The sequence below is a fragment of the Leptodactylus fuscus genome, chromosome 5 (assembly GCF_031893055.1).
Source record: "Leptodactylus fuscus isolate aLepFus1 chromosome 5, aLepFus1.hap2, whole genome shotgun sequence".
Taxonomy (NCBI): domain Eukaryota; kingdom Metazoa; phylum Chordata; class Amphibia; order Anura; family Leptodactylidae; genus Leptodactylus; species Leptodactylus fuscus.
The window spans coordinates 12,876,674-12,898,543 of NC_134269.1; the positions used below are offsets into that span (position 1 = coordinate 12,876,674).

At 51.4% G+C, this 21,870-nt stretch overlaps 2 protein-coding genes and 2 non-coding genes across 8 annotated transcripts in view; 2 read left to right on the forward strand and 2 right to left on the reverse strand.

The window, feature by feature from the left end:
* Positions 1-58: 58 nt before the first annotated feature.
* Positions 59-130, forward strand: TRNAP-UGG (transfer RNA proline (anticodon UGG)). The gene has a single exon. It is a non-coding gene; the product is annotated as a tRNA-Pro (tRNA).
* Positions 131-390: 260 nt separating this feature from the next.
* Positions 391-472, reverse strand: TRNAL-AAG (transfer RNA leucine (anticodon AAG)). Its single transcript has one exon. It is a non-coding gene; the product is annotated as a tRNA-Leu (tRNA).
* Positions 473-861: 389 nt separating this feature from the next.
* On the forward strand, positions 862-17,569 carry CTC1 (CST telomere replication complex component 1). 2 transcript variants are annotated; one of them, XM_075272445.1, is made up of 24 exons: positions 862-938; positions 1,008-1,123; positions 2,753-3,011; positions 3,093-3,292; positions 6,089-6,224; positions 6,331-6,618; positions 6,778-6,906; positions 6,974-7,200; positions 7,275-7,443; positions 7,532-7,681; positions 9,325-9,436; positions 9,593-9,674; positions 9,755-10,049; positions 10,135-10,224; positions 10,864-10,965; positions 11,053-11,114; positions 11,195-11,298; positions 11,622-11,784; positions 15,400-15,471; positions 15,920-16,064; positions 16,137-16,198; positions 16,274-16,436; positions 16,510-16,636; positions 16,713-17,569. In XM_075272445.1, exons 1-24 carry the CDS (start codon positions 909-911, stop codon positions 16,865-16,867), a joined length of 3,438 nt encoding a protein of 1,145 aa, XP_075128546.1. In that variant the 5' UTR covers positions 862-908; the 3' UTR covers positions 16,868-17,569. The 2 variants fall into 2 exon arrangements, with proteins under 2 accessions (XP_075128546.1, XP_075128547.1); XM_075272446.1 differs by lacking the exons at positions 862-938; positions 1,008-1,123; positions 3,093-3,292 and having other exon boundaries at positions 2,838-3,011.
* Positions 17,570-18,928: 1,359 nt separating this feature from the next.
* PER1 (period circadian regulator 1) overlaps positions 18,929-21,870 on the reverse strand; it is a 29,528-nt gene continuing 26,586 nt past the window's right edge. For 3 of the 4 annotated variants that reach the window (XM_075272448.1, XM_075272450.1, XM_075272447.1), the window contains 3 exons: positions 21,483-21,708; positions 21,239-21,389; positions 18,929-19,462 (listed from right to left, as the gene is read on the reverse strand). In XM_075272448.1, coding sequence (XP_075128549.1) covers positions 19,328-19,462; positions 21,239-21,389; positions 21,483-21,708 — 512 coding nt within the window. In that variant the 3' untranslated portion in view covers positions 18,929-19,327. The remainder of the gene's footprint in view (positions 19,463-21,238; positions 21,390-21,482; positions 21,709-21,870) is intronic. The other variant, XM_075272449.1, reaches the window with a different exon arrangement.

Sequence of the window (21,870 nt, forward strand, 5' to 3'; positions counted from 1 at the left end):
TGGGAGGTTCTCCCATGATTACACTTCTAGAGAAGTCCTGGAGCCAAGTCCGTCATCTGGCTCGTTGGTCTAGGGGTATGATTCTCGCTTTGGGTGCGAGAGGTCCCGGGTTCAAATCCCGGACGAGCCCAATTTTTACATTCATGAAGTATATTTTCCATAAACGTATACGATTTTAAATAAAACCTTATTTGGCATCTTTCTGACCTAATATGGTGTCTTTGTTCCCTTTTCTGTGAGAATATACATTTTTGTAATGTGTGTCAGAAATTGCATGTTTCATATCAGAACTGAAGTCCAGGTGTGTTACATGTCGCAGGAGAGATGAGAAATGTGAACAGAATTCTAAACCACAACTAATGAAGTGGGAAAGAGGAAAAAAAACATTTTTGGCAGCGGTGGGATTCGAACCCACGCCCCCGAAGAGACTGGAGCCTTAATCCAGCGCCTTAGACCGCTCGGCCACGCTACCTTGATGAGTCTCGGCCACGCTACCTTGATGAGTAGTATATGATAGAGGAGGCTCAGACTTTTACTATTGGGGTAGGATTGTTACTCCTCCTGTCATTTTGCGTCTTATTCGGTGGTTCTGCCCCATAACACACAGCAGGAGGCGCCCTGGAGCTGTAATACTACAACTCCCAGCGTGGCCTGCGCAAGAGACAGAAATACTGAGAATGGAGTAGATGCAATTCACATATTAAACACCAGGTGGCGAGCGCCCCCTTGTTCTCTCCGTATTGAGACTGCAGTGGGTGTAGTTCACAATTGGAACGCTAGATGGCTATGTTTGCACAGGCATAGACTTCCGCCAGTACCTGATGCCGGGTTATGACGTCACTTCCGTCACTTGCCAGAACATCTCGGAGTTTGTAAAGAATGGAGTGAAGTTGGGTCAGGGGGTGTCCATGGAGACGGGGGCTCCTCAGGGGGTGCAGGTGGGTGCGGGGTGTGAGGAGGGGGAGGTGCCGCCTGTCTGCTGGGGCTCAGTCCGCCTCTCGTTACAGGTCACCTCCTGGCTGCAGGCGGCGCAGAGACATGTCCTGGAGCAGCTGAGAGAGGCCGGGAGAGAGCTCATCCCATGTCTGCGGAGCCACAGCCCCCAGCTGCCTGTCAGCTACAGGTACAGCCCTAGAGGTGCGGCCGGGGACAGCCCTAGAGGTGCGGCCAGTAACAGTCCTAGAGGTGCGGCCGGGGACAGCCCTAGAGGTGCGGCCAGTAACAGTCCTAGAGGTGCGGCCGGTGACAGTCCTAGAGGTGCGGCCGGGGACAGTCCTAGAGGTGCGGCCGGGGACAGTCCTAGAGGTGCGGCCGGTGACAGTCCTAGAGGTGTAGTCCTAGAGGTGCGGCCGGGGACAGTCCTAGAGGTGCGGCCGGGGACAGTCCTAGAGGTGCGGCCGGTGACAGTCCTAGAGGTGCGGCCGGGGACAGTCCTAGAGGTGCGGCCGGGGACAGTCCTAGAGGTGCGGCCGGGGACAGTCCTAGAGGTGCGGCCGGGGACAGTCCTAGAGGTGCGGCCGGGGACAGTCCTAGAGGTGCGGCCGGGGACAGTCCTAGAGGTGCGACCGGGGACAGTCCTAGAGGTGCGGCCGGTGACAGTCCTAGAGGTGCGGCCGGGGACAGTCCTAGAGGTGCGACCGGGGACAGTCCTAGAGGTGCGGCCGGGGACAGTCCTAGAGGTGCGGCCGGGGACAGTCCTAGAGGTGCGGCCGGGGACAGTCCTAGAGGTGCGGCCGGGGACAGTCCTAGAGGTGCGGCCGAGGACAGTCCTAGAGGTGCGGCCGGGGACAGTCCTAGAGGTGCGGCCGGGGACAGTCCTAGAGGTGCGGCCGGGGACAGTCCTAGAGGTGCGGCAGGTGACAGTCCTAGAGGTGCGGCCGGTGACAGTCCTAGAGGTGTAGTCCTAGAGGTGCGGCAGGTGACAGTCCTAGAGGTGTAGTCCTAGAGGTGCGGCTGGTGACAGTCCTAGAGGTGCAGCCGGTGACAGTCCTAGAGGTGTAGTCCTAGAGGTGCGGCAGGTGACAGTCCTAGAGGTGCGGCCGGTGACAGTCCTAGAGGTGTAGTCCTAGAGGTACAGCCGGTGACAGCCCTAGAGGTGTAGTCCTAGAGGTGCGGCCGGTGACAGTCCTAGAGGTGTAGTCCTAGAGGTGCGGCCGGTGACAGTCCTAGAGGTGTGGCCGGTGACAGTACCCCGACGGTGTAGTCCTAGAGGTGCGGCCGGTGACAGTCCTAGAGGTGTAGTCCTAGAGGTGCGGCCGGTGACAGTCCTAGAGGTGTAGTCCTAGAGGTGCGGACAGTCCTAGAGGTGTGGCCGGTGACAGTACCCCGACGGTGTAGTCCTAGAGGTGCGGCAGATGACAGTATCCAGAGGTGAAGCTGGTGACAATCCTAGAGTTCTAGAAGTTGAAGCCCACTGTCCCCAGTAAGAGTCCTAGAGGTGCGGGTCCAGAATCCGAGAGGATATAGGCCAAGTGGTTTTAGCACCAGTTCTAGAGACGCGGACCCAATATCTTCAGTCCTAGAGGTGCAGGCCCAGTATCTGTCAGTCCTAGAGGTGCAGGCCCACTATCAGTCAGCCCAGTGATGCCTTGGACGTACAGGCCCAGTACCCACGCTGCCAGTCCTAGAGGTCCATTGTGTCCAGGTTCTGTCCTCTTGGTACATTTAGCCTATAGCAGTGCTGCAGCTGTCCTGTAGGGGTCAGTGTCTGGTTGTCTTGGGGTTTTCTGATCTCTTTCTTGTTTCTTCGCAGCTTCACCCCGATTTCGCAGCTCCTCGCCCTCCAGCACTCGCCCTGCGTCTCCCTCCTGGGCTGGGACACTGAGCACTTCCAGCAGTGGAGCCGTGAGGGTTTGGAGCACAGGACAGAATCCAGCAGTGCGCCCCCTACCATACTGCCCCGAGCACGCCTCCTCCTGGTGGGCTACATCACAGACCGGCCCACTGCTGGCAACGGGGAGCCTGATGGGAACCTGTATATCCACGACGCCAGTGGTTGTGTACCGTGTGAGGTGAGGTGCGGTGATGGGGACACAAGGACCCCAAACTACAAATCCCTGAGCGGTTGTGTGACGTCATCCTTGTCTCTGCAGATGTCTCGGTTTGATTGCTCATGTCTGGGCTCGCTGTTCTTATTTCCTTGCTGGACTTATATCCCCACTCATCAAAATGGAGGTTATGTGGAGGTCCTGACACCTCCGATCCCTGTCACCCGGCCAGAGGTCAGAGCAGAAGCCCCAACAGATCCCTCAGGTATCACTCCAGAGGCTGCAGTCCTGCTCCTGGGTGACAGGTAATTGTCTGATGGCCTCTCCTTCTCCTCCTGTAATTCCTGCAACCTCTCCTTCCTCCTTCTGTCGGTCCCGCAGCCTCTTCCTCGCGTCGGTCCCGCAGCCTCTTCCTCGCGTCGGTCCCGCAGCCTCTTCCTCGCGTCGGTCCCGCAGCCTCTTCCTCGCGTCGGTCCCGCAGCCTCTTCCTCGCGTCGGTCCCGCAGCCTCTTCCTCCTGTCGGTCCTGCAGCCTCTTCCTCGCGTCGGTCCTGCAGCCTCTTCCTCGCGTCGGTCCTGCAGCCTCTTCCTCCTGTCGGTCCCGCAGCCTCTTCCTCGCGTCGGTCCCGCAGCCTCTTCCTCGCGTCGGTCCCGCAGCCTCTTCCTCGCGTCGGTCCTGCAGCCTCTTCCTCCTGTCGGTCCTGCAGCCTCTTCCTCCTGTCGGTCCCGCAGCCTCTTCCTCGCGTCGGTCCCGCAGCCTCTTCCTCGCGTCGGTCCCGCAGCCTCTTCCTCGCGTCGGTCCCGCAGCCTCTTCCTCGCGTCGGTCCCGCAGCCTCTTCCTCGCGTCGGTCCCGCAGCCTCTTCCTCGCGTCGGTCCTGCAGCCTCTTCCTCGCGTCGGTCCTGCAGCCTCTTCCTCCTGTCGGTCCTGCAGCCTCTTCCTCCTGTCGGTCCTGCAGCCTCTTCCTCCTGTCGGTCCCGCAGCCTCTTCCTCGCGTCGGTCCCGCAGCCTCTTCCTCGCGTCGGTCCCGCAGCCTCTTCCTCCTGTCGGTCCTGCAGCCTCTTCCTCCTGTCGGTCCCGCAGCCTCTTCCTCGCGTCGGTCCCGCAGCCTCTTCCTCGCGTCGGTCCCGCAGCCTCTTCCTCGCGTCGGTCCCGCAGCCTCTTCCTCGCGTCGGTCCCGCAGCCTCTTCCTCGCGTCGGTCCCGCAGCCTCTTCCTCCTGTCGGTCCCGCAGCCTCTTCCTCCTGTCGGTCCCGCAGCCTCTTCCTCCTGTCGGTCCCGCAGCCTCTTCCTCGCGTCGGTCCCGCAGCCTCTTCCTCCTGTCGGTCCCGCAGCCTCTTCCTCCTGTCGGTCCCGCAGCCTCTTCCTCCTGTCGGTCCCGCAGCCTCTTCCTCCTGTCGGTCCCGCAGCCTCTTCCTCGCGTCGGTCCCGCAGCCTCTTCCTCCTGTCGGTCCCGCAGCCTCTTCCTCCTGTCGGTCCCGCAGCCTCTTCCTCCTGTCGGTCCCGCAGCCTCTTCCTCGCGTCGGTCCCGCAGCCTCTTCCTCCTGTCGGTCCCGCAGCCTCTTCCTCCTGTCGGTCCCGCAGCCTCTTCCTCCTGTCGGTCCCGCAGCCTCTTCCTCCTGTCGGTCCCGCAGCCTCTTCCTCGCGTCGGTCCCGCAGCCTCTTCCTCCTGTCGGTCCCGCAGCCTCTTCCTCCTGTCGGTCCCGCAGCCTCTTCCTCGCGTCGGTCCCGCAGCCTCTTCCTCCTGTCGGTCCCGCAGCCTCTTCCTCGCGTCGGTCCCGCAGCCTCTTCCTCCTGTCGGTCCCGCAGCCTCTTCCTCCTGTCGGTCCCGCAGCCTCTTCCTCGCGTCGGTCCCGCAGCCTCTTCCTCCTGTCGGTCCCGCAGCCTCTTCCTCGCGTCGGTCCCGCAGCCTCTTCCTCGCGTCGGTCCCGCAGCCTCTTCCTCCTGTCGGTCCCGCAGCCTCTTCCTCGCGTCGGTCCCGCAGCCTCTTCCTCCTGTCGGTCCCGCAGCCTCTTCCTCCTGTCGGTCCCGCAGCCTCTTCCTCCTGTCGGTCCTGCAGCCTCTTCCTCCTGTCGGTCCCGCAGCCTCTTCCTCCTGTCGGTCCCGCAGCCTCTTCCTCGCGTCGGTCCCGCAGCCTCTTCCTCGCGTCGGTCCCGCAGCCTCTTCCTCGCGTCGGTCCCGCAGCCTCTTCCTCGCGTCGGTCCCGCAGCCTCTTCCTCGCGTCGGTCCCGCAGCCTCTTCCTCGCGTCGGTCCCGCAGCCTCTTCCTCGCGTCGGTCCCGCAGCCTCTTCCTCGCGTCGGTCCCGCAGCCTCTTCCTCGCGTCGGTCCCGCAGCCTCTTCCTCCTGTCGGTCCCGCAGCCTCTTCCTCGCGTCGGTCCCGCAGCCTCTTCCTCGCGTCGGTCCCGCAGCCTCTTCCTTGCGTCGGTCCCGCAGCCTCTTCCTCCTGTCGGTCCCGCAGCCTCTTCCTCGCGTCGGTCCCGCCGCCTCTTCCTCGCGTCGGTCCCGCAGCCTCTTCCTCGCGTCGGTCCCGCAGCCTCTTCCTCGCGTCGGTCCCGCAGCCTCTTCCTCGCGTCGGTCCCGCAGCCTCTTCCTCGCGTCGGTCCCGCAGCCTCTTCCTCGCGTCGGTCCCGCAGCCTCTTCCTCGCGTCGGTCCCGCAGCCTCTTCCTCGCGTCGGTCCCGCAGCCTCTTCCTCGCGTCGGTCCCGCAGCCTCTTCCTCGCGTCGGTCCCGCAGCCTCTTCCTCGCGTCGGTCCCGCAGCCTCTTCCTCGCGTCGGTCCCGCAGCCTCTTCCTCGCGTCGGTCCCGCAGCCTCTTCCTCCTGTCGGTCCCGCAGCCTCCTCCTCCTGTCGGTCCCGCAGCCTCTTCCTCCTGTCGGTCCCGCAGCCTCTTCCTCCTGTCGGTCCCGCAGCCTCTTCCTCCTGTCGGTCCCGCAGCCTCTTCCTCCTGTCGGTCCCGCAGCCTCTTCCCCCCTCTTCCTCCTGTCGGTCCCGCAGCCTCTTCCCCCTCCTCGTATCATTCAGCCTGTGGTCTCTCCTCTTTTGATTTCTGCCTCCATCTTTTTCGGTCTCTCGGTGTCTCACGTCTCAGTCCCCTCTCTCTGCAGGGATCACCCCCGAGGATCCCGAGTGTCAGTAGTGGGTGAGCTGTCATTAGTCACCTCGCTGGTCACCGTCCGGAGTAAGACATTCTTCTTCTTCTTTCTTCAGTACAGAAACTGGTCTGTGCCTGTGATTGTACAGGTAGGTAACGTCCTACAGGGGGCGGGGCAGGCTCATAGCTCCCTTCAGCAGTATCGCCCCCATCAGCCTCATTTTCGGGCCCTATCTGTTTCCTCCTCTTTTTCAGGTTCCTTCCAAGCTCTCTTGGTACCAAGTCTTAGACGTTGGGGAGACGTATGAAGTGACGTCACTCGCATTGTCGTGTCTTCGTGGGTCACCTCAGCAGGTGTTTGCTGTGACCTCCTCTTCGATTCTCATCCCACGCCCCCCGCTCTCGCCCGCCTCGCCCTCCACCCCTATTATGGAGAATTCTGAAAACTTAACAGAACCTGCTGAACCTAAAGCTTCCCATGGATATTCTGAGGAGAAAGCGGTGGGCAGGCGAAACAAAGTGTCCAAGACATTACACTACAAGGTAAGGAGTGGGCATGGGACACGTGGAGGCCGCAGTGGAGATTGTACAGGCATGCTGGGAGTTATTGTCCGTCAAGGGACACCTAAGGTTTTCCTTGCTTAGTGTCCAGTATCCGCTTATCTCCTCCATATTTGATGTGTCAGTTGTTCTCTCCCTCAGGGTGTGGTGACCCGGGTCCTCAGTGCCCCTGCAGGCCTGTATGAGCTGGACGGGGCTCTGCTTCTCTGCACAGCATATACCCAACTACAGAACGGAGGGAGAGGACTGAGAGTCGGCGCCAGAATTGAGGTGAGGTATCATACGAGGTGAGGTGTAATACGATGACATCCGGGTTGTTCATGGTCCTGGTTTTCAGGTCTTTGATGCCCACCTGCAGCAGTCTCCCTGCCCTCTCTTCCCCACTCTGGTCCTCTCGTGCTGTCTCAGAAGCCGGGTCAGAATAGGAGAGTTCTCTCATCTGAGCGCGCCATGCTCCCTGTTCTCTGGCTCCAGTAACTTGTACCTACACCTCCTGTTCCGATACCGCCTGCGACTGCCGGAGTATCTGTGGGTGTATGACGTCATCGAGAAGCTGCAGGAGAAGTAAGTGATGGCGGCGTGGGCCGGAGCCCTTACTATTCATTGTCTCTTATTCACTGGATATTTTGTCCTTTCAGATTGTGTCCCCGTCTGCTCCGACTGAGCTGCCTCGCCCGCAATAATGGAGGACGGAGCGCCGCAGAGAAGTTGTTATCCTCCACGCTGTCCACCTGGCCCACAGGTAGGAGAGAAAGGGATTTACAGGAAGAGATGGTTGGAGATCCACATGACTGTCCACTGCGGGAGGTAAGTACCACGGAGAAGAAGAAGGGCTAGGACAGGTCGGGGGGCAGCGGCTGTGATCTAATGGTGGCCTCTCCTCTTCGCCCCTCAGTACTCTCCGCTGTCTCCTCCTTGGTCCCTCCCTCCTCTCGCTCTGTTTCCTTCTCTGGTCACTTCCTCTCTAAATCGGGAAGAGGAGCCAAACCGTCGTCTTCACTGGTCCTGTGACCTCCTGCGATCAGAAGACCTGCCGACTCCTCACGTGAGTACCTTGCCCCGTTATGGCGGTCTATCAGGTATGATACATAGTGTAAGGGGCGGAGCATAACCTCTCTGTTCTTTGTCATGCTCCACCCCCTCAGGTCTTGCACTGGGTATCAGGTGTGCCTGGACTGTTCCTTTAAGTACTCAGATTGATTCTGTCTATAGGGGGCAGGATTTTGGGCCATCGCTTTGTGTTAGTTATTGGATATTTGGGATCCTTTAACCCCTTCCCAACATGCGCCGTAATAGTACGGCGCATGTCGGGTCTGTAACTATGGCGACCGCCCGGGAGCCGGGTGGCCGCCATAGCCGCTGGGTGTCTACTCCTTTAAGCAGTAGACAACCGGCTCTAATGCCTCCAATCGGTCCCCGGACCGATCGGAGGCATTAACCCCTCCGGCGCCGCGGTCAAAGGCGCCAGAGGCTCCATTTTCCCGGCGGCGCATGGGTGCCGCCATTTTTGCCGGGATCGCCGGCTCCTGGAGCATGCTCCAGGGCTGACGTCCCATTGCCATGACAGCCGGGAGCCTTGTACAGACTCCCAGGCTTGTCTGCAAATCCTCTCTTTTGCAGGTTGGTCTATGCAGCCTGCAAAAGAAAGGATGCTTTTTTGCAATGCATTGCAATGCATTAGCATTGTAATGCATTGCATTAGTAATCAGACCCCCTGGGGTTCAACACCCCTAGGGGGTCTAATGAATGGAAAAAAAAAAAAGTACAAAAAAATATAAAAAATATATAAAAAGAATTAAAAGTTCAAATCACCCCCCTTTCCCTAGAACACATATAAAAGTAGTTAAAAACTGTGAAACACATACATGTTAGGTATCCCCGCGTCCAAAATCGCCCGCTCTACAAATCTATAAAAATATTTTTCCTGTTCGGTAAACGCCGTAGCGGGAAAAATAGTCAAAAGTGCCAAACCGCCTTTTTTTCACTGTTTTGATTCTGATAAAAATTTGAATAAAAAGTGATCAAAGCAATAACATTTCCCGAAAATGGTAGAACTACAAAGTACACCCAGCCCCGCAAAAAAAGACGCCCTATGCATCCCCGTACACTTACATATAAAAAAGTTACAGCGGTCAGAATATGGCGACTTTTAGAAAAAAAAATTTTAACACAGTTTTGGATTTTTTTTAAGGGGTCAAAATGTAAATAAAACCATATAAATTTGGTATCCCTGGAACCGTACCGAAACACAGAATACAGGGGACAGGTCATTTTGGCTGCACAGTGAACGCCGTAAAACCAAAGCCCGTAAGAAAGTCGCAGAAATGCATTTTTTCTCCAAATCCACCCCATTCTGAATTTTTTCCCTGCTTCCCAGTACATTATATAGAATAATTAATGGTAGCATCATGAAGAAAAATTTGTCCCGCAAAAATTTAGACCTCATATGGCTCTGGGAGCGGAGAAATAAAAAAGTTATGGGGTTTAGAAGGAGGGGAGTCAAAAACGAAAAACGAAATTCAAAAAATGCCATCGGTGGGAAGGGGTTAAGTACTCAGATTGATGCTGGTCTATAGGGGGCAGGATTTTGGGCCATCGCTTTGTGTTAGTTATTGGATATTTGGGACCCTTTAAGCTGTGACATCACAGACGTCATTGTCCTGGACTCATCTTCTACCCTCTCTCCAGGTCCTGCTCGGTGTTCTTCATGCCTCCTCCTCCTCGGGGTCTCTGCTATTAAAGGATCAGTCGTCCTCTCTTCCCTGCCTGGTGTTGCCGGCTCCTCCCATCACCTGGATCGGTAGGTACATGTCCCCGCTTCTTGATCGCCGCGGATTTCACAATAGGAGGTCTCTAGAGAGCGCAGGCCCTTGGACACGGCGCAGAGACTCATGTGCTAGTAATGGAAAACATCCTACATTGATTTTCATCATGTTTCGGCGCTCGTGTCTTGCAGGCTGCGTCCTCGAAGTTCGCCGCTATCGCTTGGTGACAGAAAACGTACGGATTAAAGACGACAATGAACATCGACGCAGCAAGTAACGATCTCTCCATGTCTCACGACTACATGAGACGAATGTGCAGAAATCTCCATGTCTCCTGTCTCCTTCTGTCCTAGGACGTACGCTATGTTCCTGGCTCAGGATGTCAGAATCCTCCACTCCTCCCATCCCTCCTCTTCTTCTTGCCCCGTTTCATTATCTGGGGTTCAACCCCCAGAGAAAATACCACGAATGGAGGCTTCCTGGGCACAGCGCCTCCTGGTGGTAGAGAGAATAGAGGGGAGGTGCAGGAAACCGGGGCAGAACAAGGAGCTCCAGTTCCGGGCTACAGCGTCATGGGTCAGGGAGGCAAAACCTGAAGAAGGGGACGGAGGGGCCCGATCAGATACAGCACAGAAAAGGGTTTCTAAGGTCCGAGCTGGAGGAAGCCATTGTCCTGACATTCTGTGTTATCTGCCAGTGACCCCGAGTAACCTCTTGTGTTGTCTCCATGCAGGTCACACTGATGTTCTCCTCCTCCGCAGTACGATGGTTTCATTTCCTGCAACTCCGCAAGTTGTATCGTCTGACTGCAACGGGAGAGACGGTGAGAGGCGATGTGACCTGCAGTACTCCTGTCACCCTGCAGGAGGAGGGGCGCACTAATAGCTCCCTTCTGTATCACCCTGCAGGAGGAGGGGCAGACTCATAGCTCCCTTCTGTCTGTATCACCCTATAGGAGGAGGACCAGACTCATAGCTCCCTTCTGTATCACCCTATAGGAGGAGGGGCAGACTCATAGCTCCCTTCTGTATCACCCTATAGGAGGAGGGGCAGACTCATAGCTCCCTTCTGTATCACCCTATAGGAGGAGGGGCAGACTCATAGCTCCCTTCTGTATCACCCTATAGGAGGAGGGGCAGACTCATAGCTCCCTTCTGTATCACCCTATAGGAGGAGGGGCAGACTCATAGCTCCCTTCTGTCTGTATCACCCTATAGGAGGAGGGGCAGACTCATAGCTCCCTTCTGTCTGTATCACCCTATAGGAGGAGGGGCAGACTCATAGCTCCCTTCTGTATCACCCTATAGGAGGAGGAGCAGACTCATAGCCCCCTTCTGTCTGTATCACCCTATAGGAGGAGGGGCAGACTCATAGCTCCCTTCTGTATCACCCTATAGGAGGAGGGGCAGACTATTCCTTCCTGATGACATTTCACCATTTGCTCCCTTTTTTCTTTACACAGAATTCGGAGATATTTGACCATTTATCTGCTCCTCGCCTAAACATGGTCACCACTCCTCACTGTCTGCAGGTGCCCGTGGATTGGACATTAGAAGATGTTGAGGTGAGGTGTCCCTGCTGTTGGATTTTATGCCTAGAACTACTCATCCTCCCACGTTCGCCCTCTGATCTGTCCTGTCTGTGTATGTAGACCTCTGCGTTGTCACCAGGCCTGGCCGATGTCCTGTCTGTAGAAGAAGCTCTGAGGAAGAGGTGAGCTGCCCCTCAGTATGGGATTTGCTGTCAGAGCTGCCATGTTTTATCCTCATTCACTTAGACTGTGTTTCTTCTAGCTCTGCTGACTGTCTACTGTCTGTGACCGGCGTGGTGTCCAGCCGCTCCATGTGTGACACACAGAGTACAAAGGCCGTGTCATACAGCACACACAGCACTGCTGGTAGGTAGGATTGTCTTTTTAGGGTATGTTCACACAGCAGAAAATGAGGAGGAATGCCTCTTCATTTTCCGCTACTGTCTAGCCACAATGGGATGCCGATGTAGTGCACGAATGGGCAAAAACAGGAGGGAGTCTCGAGACGTGGAATCCACGGCAAGATCCTTCTTTTTACCAAGTCCCGCTGCGATCTCGGCCTCCCATTAAAACAATGGGAGGCAGATTCCGAAAGGAATATGCCCCTAATCCACAGCAAATTCCTTCATGTGAACACAGCCTTACTGCTCCATTTTCATGTATGATGTTAACCCCTTGTCCTCCTCCAGACTCCTTCCTGCCTCCCGGAGCCTCCATCAAACTGACCTTAACACAGCCACAGAGCCTGTCATCTGCATCTGTATATCTGGATGTCTCAGGGGGCCCCTACCCTCTGGGCCTTCTACCGGGGACCACAGTAATGCTGCAAGGCTTGGAAAGGAAAGTGTCCAGGTAGTGTTACAGCCAACCAAACCCCCAACAATATCCTAATAAATAAAAAATGCATGTACCCTCCTAATATTATTGAATAATCTACACCCATCCTGTATTATACTCCAGAGCTGCACTCACTATTCTGCTGGTGCAGTCACTGTGTACATACATTACATTACTTATCCTGTATTATACTCCAGAGCTGCGCTCACTATTCTGCTGGTGCAGTCACTGTGTACATACATTACATTACTTATCCTGTATTATACTCCAGAGCTGCGCTCACTATTCTGCTGGTGCAGTCACTGTGTACATACATTACATTACTTATCCTGTATTATACTCCAGAGCTGCGCTCACTATTCTGCTGGTGCAGTCACTGTGTACATACATTACATTACTTATCCTGTATTATACTCCAGAGCTGCGCTCACTATTCTGCTGGTGCAGTCACTGTGTACGTACATTACATTACTTATCCTGTATTATACTCCAGAGCTGCGCTCACTATTCTGCTGGTGCAGTCACTGTGTACGTACATTACATTACTTATCCTGTATTATACTCCAGAGCTGCGCTCACTATTCTGCTGGTGCAGTCACTGTGTACGTACATTACATTACTTATCCTGTATTATACTCCAGAGCTGCGCTCACTATTCTGCTCTTGCAGTCACTGTGTACATACATTACATCACGTATCCTGTATTATACTCCAGAGCTGCGCTCACTATTCTGCTGGTACAGTCACTGTGTACATACATTATATTACTTATCCTGTATTATACTGTAGAGCTGCGCTCACTATTCTGCTGGTGCAGTCACTGTGTACATACATTACATTACTTATCCTGTATTATACTCCAGAGCTGCGCTCACTATTCTGCTGGTGCAGTCACTGTGTACATACATTACATTACTTATCCTGTATTATACTCCAGAGCTGCACTCACTATTCTGCTGGTACAGTCACTGTGTACATACATTACATTACTTATCCTGTATTATACTCCAGAGCTGCACTCACTATTCTGCTGGTACAGTCACTGTGTACATACATTACATCACGTATCCTGTATTATACTCCAGAGCTGCGCTCACTATTCTGCTGGTACAGTCACTGTGTACATACATTACATTACTTATCCTGTATTATACTGCAGAGCTGCGCTCACTATTCTGCTGGTGCAGTCACTGTGTACATACATTACATTACTTATCCTGTATTATACTCCAGAGCTGCGCTCACTATTCTGCTGGCGCAGTCACTGTGTACATACATTACATTACTTATCCTGTATTATACTCCAGAGCTGCGCTCACTATTCTGCTGGTACAGTCACTGTGTACATACATTACTTATCCTGTATTATACTCCAGAGCTGCGCTCACTATTCTGCTGGTGCAGTCACTGTGTACATACATTACATTACTTATCCTGTATTATACTCCAGAGCTGCGCTCACTATTCTGCTGGTGCAGTCACGGTGTACATACATTACATTACTTATCCTGTATTATACTCCAGAGCTGCGCTCACTATTCTGCTGGTGCAGTCATGGTGTACATACATTACATTACTTATCCTGTATTATACTCCAGAGCTGCGCTCACTATTCTGCTGGTGCAGTCACGGTGTACATACATTACATTACTTATCCTGTATTATACTCCAGAGCTGCGCTCACTATTCTGCTGGTACAGTCACTGTGTACATACATTACATTACTTATCCTGTATTATACTCCAGAGCTGCGCTCACTATTCTGCTGGTGCAGTCACTGTGTACATACATTACATTACTTATCCTGTATTATACTCCAGAGCTGCGCTCACTATTCTGCTGGTGCAGTCACTGTGTACATACATTACTTATCCTGTATTATACTCCAGAGCTGCACTCACTATTCTGCTGGCGCAGTCACTGTGTACATACATTACATTACTTATCCTGTATTATACTCCAGAGCTGCGCTCACTATTCTGCTGGTACAGTCACTGTGTACATACATTACTTATCCTGTATTATACTCCAGAGCTGCGCTCACTATTCTGCTGGTATAGTCACTGTGTACATACATTACATTACTTATCCTGTATTATACTCCAGAGCTGCGCTCACTATTCTGCTGGTGCAGTCACTGTGTACATACATTACATTACTTATCCTGTATTATACTCCAGAGCTGCGCTCACTATTCTGCTGGTGCAGTCACTGTGTACATACATTACTTATCCTGTATTATACTCCAGAGCTGCACTCACTATTCTGCTGGCGCAGTCACTGTGTACATACATTACATTACTTATCCTGTATTATACTCCAGAGCTGCGCTCACTATTCTGCTGGTACAGTCACTGTGTACATACATTACTTATCCTGTATTATACTCCAGAGCTGCGCTCACTATTCTGCTGGTATAGTCACTGTGTACATACATTACATTACTTATCCTGTATTATACTCCAGAGCTGCGCTCACTATTCTGCTGGTACAGTCACTGTGTACATACATTACTTATCCTGTATTATACTCCAGAGCTGCGCTCACTATTCTGCTGGTGCAGTCACTGTGTACATACATTACATTACTTATCCTGTATTATACTCCAGAGCTGCGCTCACTATTCTGCTGGTGCAGTCACTGTGTACGTACATTACATTACTTATCCTGTATTATACTCCAGAGCTGCGCTCACTATTCTGCTGGCGCAGTCACTGTGTACATACATTACATTACTTATCCTGTATTATACTCCAGAGCTGCGCTCACTATTCTGCTGGTACAGTCACTGTGTACATACATTACTTATCCTGTATTATACTCCAGAGCTGCGCTCACTATTCTGCTGGTATAGTCACTGTGTACATACATTACATTACTTATCCTGTATTATACTCCAGAGCTGCGCTCACTATTCTGCTCGTGCAGTCACTGTGTACATACATTACATTACTTATCCTGTATTATACTCCAGAGCTGCGCTCACTATTCTGCTGGTGCAGTCACTGTGTACATACATTACTTATCCTGTATTATACTCCAGAGCTGCACTCACTATTCTGCTGGCGCAGTCACTGTGTACATACATTACATTACTTATCCTGTATTATACTCCAGAGCTGCGCTCACTATTCTGCTGGTACAGTCACTGTGTACATACATTACTTATCCTGTATTATACTCCAGAGCTGCGCTCACTATTCTGCTGGTATAGTCACTGTGTACATACATTACATTACTTATCCTGTATTATACTCCAGAGCTGCGCTCACTATTCTGCTGGTACAGTCACTGTGTACATACATTACTTATCCTGTATTATACTCCAGAGCTGCGCTCACTATTCTGCTGGTGCAGTCACTGTGTACATACATTACATTACTTATCCTGTATTATACTCCAGAGCTGCGCTCACTATTCTGCTGTGCAGTCACTGTGTACATTACATTACATTACTTATCCTGTATTATACTCCAGAGCTGCGCTCACTATTCTGCTGGTGCAGTCACTGTGTACATACATTACATTACTTATCCTGTATTATACTCCAGAGCTGCGCTCACTATTCTGCTGGTTTACATATTGTATAATGTGTATATGAAGAGCTGATCTTTCTGCTTTCCCCGTAAGGTCTGGCAGAGTCTATCTCCGCAGTGTGCCCACCACCCACATAAGCATCTTGAACCCCCCAGTAGAGAATTTGTGAGTATTTTTCTTATGTCTTGTAACTACCACAGCTCATTTCTTTACATAAAACTACACGATGGAAAAGTTCTTCAAGTTTCGTACTTGCTTTGTCTCAGTTCCTCAAGATCTCTGCTAGTTGTCAGTAAATAGGATTGTTATTTACACCCAGTAGCTGAGAACAATCCTGTGTCCAAACACTAGAGCAGGGGGAGGGAACCTTCGGGTCTCCAGCTGCTGTGAAACTACAACTCCCAGCATGCTCTATTCACTTCCATGGGAGTTCCAAGAGCAGCAGAGCAAGTATGCATGCTGAGAGTTGTAGTTTTGCAACAGCTGGAGTGCCGAAGGTTTCCTACCCCTGCACTAGAGGCTCATACACCTTACCTGCACTGATACATTGTAGCAAACTACCAGATCAAAGTATATTAGAATCTTGTAGATTGATCTTGTCCTCTGCTTACAGTGATGATGCCTCTGCACCCCCTCTGGTGTTGTTCAGACAGCTCGCAGGGACCCCAACCCCACAGCGTGCCTTATGTTCCGTGACCTGTGTCCTTACCATGACGTTGCACTGGGACTGCTCCATGTGCGGCAGCGCCTTCATGCAGGTCAGTCTGCTGGACGTTTCCAGTCCGTCACTTCCCAAATACTACTTGGCTAAGATCTGTTTTGACCTGCAGGGTTCCTGTGACCGCTCGCCCTCCTGCACCTCTCAGTCTGGGGTCTTCAGAGCAAAAGCTTGGTGAGTGGACAGCTACGTTTTACATGTTGGGACGGCAGAGTACATGAAGGGTTAACATGCTCTTGTCCACGTCAGGGTGAAAGCAGAGGACGGATCTGGAGAGGTGCAGCTCCACCTGCAGGACCAGGCTGTCTCATTGATGCTGGGGATCTCACCTAGTCTATGGGAGGCTCTGCAGGGGCGGGTCTTGTCGCGGGGTAAAATAGTAGTGAAGAGCCGGGGGCGGAGTGAGTTGTCGGTAAGTGTACACATTAGCATAGCGAGTCAGTGTAGATGGTGTTGCTTAAATTTACATCAGTCCTGCCCTGCAGGGTGACGAGGACAGCAGTGACCCTCTGCTAGACCACCTGACCTTCCTCATGACCCGTCCTGCCATATCCCGCCCCTTTGTCCTCACCTTCAAGCAGCTAATGGAATCCTCCGGAGCCATGACTTCAGGTAAGACCATCCACTATCGATGTACATTCGGTACAATGTATCAGTGCAGGTACAACTTGCAAGTTTTTGTCTTTAGCGTTATCGCAGCTGACTCGCTTCAAGCGAGGGGAGAGAGAGTACGTCACCCGCGTTCCTGCAACCCCTGTGGTCACCTGCGTGCAGCTCCTGGAGGCGGAGCCTCGGACCTTGTGTCACATGATTAGAGACCGCAACCAATCAGATTCTAAGTAAATAATTCCAGATGCAGCATCTTATACACTGTCAATAAATGAATTATTTTTATAATAGTGGCTTTGTAAGCTTCAAGAAGGGTCGTCAACCAAGTCGCTGTAGTTTGGTGCTCGATGGATGCCAAGGAAATTCTCCGAAACATCCTTATAAGATGATCAAGCGAATTTCTCAGGCCCCACCTGCAGCTCTTCGAAGTGATTGTCACTTATGAGGTGTCGGATTTGTGGACCAACAAAAATGCCTTCCTTAATCTTGGCGTAGGTCATTCCTGGGAACATTTGTGTCAAGTAACGAAAAACCTTCTGCTTCCTTCAAAAATTTTCAGCAGCCCCGAGTTTTATGTGAAGTGAGGCAGAAATATCATTGCTGGGTGCACAAGTGCCTTATGTGCAACATTATTCTGCCCGGGGGTCAACTGGTTACGGATCGGCCACTTCCTTCTACTATCATGTGACTGCTTAGCATGGCTGTCCCATTCCTAAAGAAACAGCAGTACTTGGTATATCCAAGCAGCAGTGCCACTACTTTTACATCTCCACAGTTGTAGTTGATGTCCTTGACGCGTTCCATGTTCTCATATGTTTCTATCATGTGTGCGGCGTAGCCAATAGGTAGTGAAGGTTGAATATTACCATTATGTAACAAGACCGCCTTGAGACTGAGTCAATAAAGAGATGCCACTGATTCGGCTCATGCACACAACCCAATGCTGCGAATAACCCATCAATGTCTGTGCAGAAACACAGGTTCCCTGTCGTCCTACCAGCGACACAAAGCAAGCCTTGTGCCGCTATTAGGACTAAGGGAAAACAAATTAACTACATAATCCACCAATGTCATCCTGATCTGTGTGGCTTCGAAAGACAGAAACTTTTGTACCAGGTGAAAGCAAGTGCCATCCCTGACGCCTGAATCCAGTAACGCTGCATTTGCCTTTGGCAAATGTAAGTCCCAGACCAAGTTATTCAGTTCTGGCTGTGTTAAAAGATGAGATTTAGCAGACATACAAGTCTTTAAGTCTGAATCAGCGTCGTTCCCCATCTCTGACCTACGGACTGCAACATCTTCATTGGCTGCCTCCTCTAGACTCCATGGCTCTGGTGGCTTTGGTACTGGAAGAGTGTCATCATGTGACACTGGCCTAGCTGAAGGCAGATTGGGATATTCAATGCATTTTTTATTCTTAGAGAAACCAGGCACATTTATTAGATAGAAGTAACAGTCGGACACACAATCCTTCGGTTGCTGTCATATCATTGAGACAGCAAACCTCTAAGATCACCATCACATCTTGCACAACAGAGGTGAGGAGCCTAGACGTTCTCTTGATCAATCTTCCTTCCAAAGTACAGCTCATAGGTTTTCATGATAAGAGCTGTCATTGTGCGTCTGAGGCTTAAGCATGTACGCTCCACAAATGTAACATGTAACATTGTGACTGTTCCAACACTGACTAGAGATTTTAGCTAGATCAGATCATGCAAGAGTAGTTTATAGCTGCTTAGATTTGAAATAACTTGCAGAATCTTTGCAAGCAGATGCAGGCAGCGACTACCCATATGTATGTATGCCTAAAAACACTCATAAGTGTTCAGGAAGCAAAATCTTCATCGTCCAATGTAATCAATGTTGTCCTGGACCACCCTTTTAGAAGGATTGTACCATTATGCAAAGGATAGGGAATAGTGTGAGATCACTGGATCGCTCGCAAATCTTTTTTGTGACCAGGCATGACTGGCACTAGATTCACTTCTATGGGGCTGCCAGGACTATAATCTTCAGCACTCATGCCCATTAACTGATGTTCCATTCACAAGAAGTTTTAGGAAGATGTTCGGTCCCCCAGTTTCCTGATTTCTGAAAGATCCAAATGGTCTGACCCCAACCATCTAACACTTATTCCCTGTCCTTAATCGTACAACCCTTTTAAGACAGAAATGCGATTTGAACCTCTTGACCAATTTTTGATACGGGGTTCACCTCCTTATTATGCCCCCACCCCTACCTTTAAGGGCTGGATATTCAATTCATGATGGGGTTAAATACAAAAAACAAATCCACTTTGTTGCATAAAAAACAGAAGGGGAGGATTTTATTTACAGCACGGTACAAATATCGCACAACTAAGAACATCCCCCGCCCCCTTCCCTTCACGTGTGGTCGAGATAAATTAAGAGAGTTTACAAAAATATATATAAAGATGATGGATCCCGTTATATCCTCATCTGTCGTCTCTCCGTAGATATGGCAGATGACTTGTGGCAGTCATGTATTGTGGCCCATGACCCGCAGTTGGTCCCGGGCCCCTTGTTCCCTTGTTTGAGTCACAGTGGGGGAAGAGAAATCCTTATTCCCCTCCCCTCCGCCCCATGTGGGTCCTCTAGTCATTCCTTGGGGTGAATCACTGTGGCAGGGTTATACATAAGGCAGCTTAGAATTGTCAGTGAGATGTAGCGGGGTTCAGCTGGTGACCACCGCCGTCTCCCCGGGGGTCTCTTCACCTCCCGCTCTGCACTCTTCTCCATCCTCCATCATGATGGACAAATCCAGATCTTCTTCGTAATTGGGGGCATCGGGGGAACAGCCTGTGCAGGACTGAAGAGGACAACAGAGAGTTAATAAGATGCAGAAAGGCCGTGTGATGATGTAAACAAGTAGACCGGGCTCTTTGCTAAAATTTGGGAGTGACTAAGAAGATGAACTGCTATGATGGCCCCCTCATTTCCATGTAATTGTCTCCTGATCGTCCTCACTACTGTCCAGCAGGAGCCCCCTTCCCCATCTTATCACTTAAATGGTACGGTCCATATTGCCTGTGAGGGGTTACATGATCAGAACTGGAGTGCTCTCCACAGCAGGCAGGTGTGACGTATACAGTATACCTTCTGTATATAGAGTGGGTATTAGTTCCTACCATCCTCTTAATATGTGAAGCATGATGCAATAATGCATGACAAATGTCGAGAAAGGGTTAAAGATGATAGCGGACATCTCAAACTTTAAAAAAAGCGGTGACATCAGCCATAGTAAATATGCAGCCACTCGTATCAGCAGGAGGCAGTGACATCATAAATGCTAAATGTGCAGCCATTCATATCAGCAGGAGGCAGTGATATCAGAGGTGCTAAATGTGCAGCCATTCGTATCAGCAGGAGGCAGTGACATGAGAGGTGCTAAATATGCAGCCACTTGTATCAGCAGGAGGCAGTGACATGAGAGGTGCTAAATGTGCAGCCACTTGTATCAGCAGGAGGCAGTGATATCAGAGGTGCTAAATGTGCAGCCATTCGTATCAGCAGGAGGCAGTGATATCAGAGGTGCTAAATGTGCACCCACTCGTATCAGCAGGAGGCAGTGATATCAGAGGTGCTAAATGTGCAGCCATTCGTATCAGCAGGAGGCAGTGATATCAGAGGTGCTAAATGTGCAGCCACTCATATCAGCAGGAGGCAGTGACATCAGAGGTGCTAAATGTGCAGCCAATTGTATCAGCAGGAGGCAATGATATCAGAGGTGCTAAATGTGCAGCCATTCGTATCAGCAGGAGGCAGTGACATCAGAGGTGCTAAATGTGCAGCCATTCGTATCAGCAGTGATATCAGAGGTGCTAAATGTACAGCCATTCGTATCAGCATGAGGTAGTGAAATCAAAGGTGCTAAACGTGCAGCCATTCATATAAGCAGGAGGCAGTGACGTCAGAAATGCTAAATGTGCAGCCATTCGTATCAGCAGGAGGCAGTGACCTCAGAGGTGCTAAATGTGCAGCCATTCGTATTAGCAGGAGGCAATGATATCAGAGGTGCTAAATGTGCAGCCACTCGTATCAGCAGGAGGCAGTGAGCTCAGAGGTGCTAAATGTGCAGCCATTCGTATCAGCAGGAGGCAGTGATATCAGAAATGCTAAATGTGCAGCCAATCGTATCAGCAGGAGGCAGTGACATCAGAGGTGCTAAATGTGCAGCCACTTGTATCAGCAGGAGGCAGTGATTTCAGAGGTGCTAAATGTGCAGCCATCCGTATCAGCAGGAGGCAGTGATATCAGAGGTGCTAAATATGCAGCCATTCGTATCAGCAGGAGGCAGTGATATCAGAGGTGCTAAATATGCAGCCATTCGTATCAGCAGGAGGCAGTGACATCAGAGGTGCTAAATGTGCAGCCATTCGTATCAGCAGGAGGCAGTGATATCAGAGGTGCTAAATATGCAGCCATTCGTATCAGCAGGAGGCAGTGACATCAGAGGTGCTAAATGTGCAGCCATCCGTATCAGCAGGAGGCAGACACATTACAAAAGCATTAGTCATGTAATGGTTATGAGCAATGCCTTAAAATGGTAAAGCTGGAAGTAATCTTGAAATATCTATACACTCACTGTAATATTGATGACATGGGGTAAACGCCCTTTCCGGACCCAAGAATGGACCTCTCCCAGCTCCCTCTTCTGCTCCTCACTGAACTTGGGTTGATTTCTTTGGAGTTGTCGAAGTTTCTCTCGATCTTCCTGAAGAACACTTTCAAGATCTCTGTAAGGATAAACCAGCGAGAAGTGATCTTAGATAAGAAGGAACCAGACCAGCGACGGACGCCTACATGTATGAATACTCTAATGATCTGACCTCGATGGGAGTTGATAGGACATCATGACTTCATGGTCAGCGTTGGCCATCAGCAGCCAGAGTGGATCCTGCATGACGTATCTGATGACTTTCTGTTCCTCCCTCTCCGCCTTTTTGACTCTTAAGTCGGTCTCTGAGGAGTCAATGCTACCAAAATATTTGCTGGTGTTGCTGCTTTCGCTGCTTCCTGGCGGGAAATTAGAAAGGATTCGATTGTAGTTAAGGTCTAGAAAATCAAAGTATGAAATTAGGTAAAATAATTTTTGGGATTCAGTTCACACGGACTATCTTATGAGCTGCAAAGTTTGGGGTCAGGGCTCCATATTAATATAGCATGCAAGGCCATGGAAAATCCCGGTTCCCATAGTGCGGATACAGTTGGTGTAGA

Bases quoted from the DNA above. Each gene is read 5' to 3' on its own strand.
- CTC1 (XM_075272445.1), top strand. From the start codon at position 909: ATGGAGACGGGGGCTCCTCAGGGGGTGCAG. The intron at 10,050-10,134 runs GTCCGAGCTGGA...GTCTCCATGCAG, and splicing joins CACAGAAAAGGGTTTCTAAG to GTCACACTGATGTTCTCCTC. The intron at 15,472-15,919 runs GTGAGTATTTTT...CTCTGCTTACAG, and splicing joins AACCCCCCAGTAGAGAATTT to TGATGATGCCTCTGCACCCC.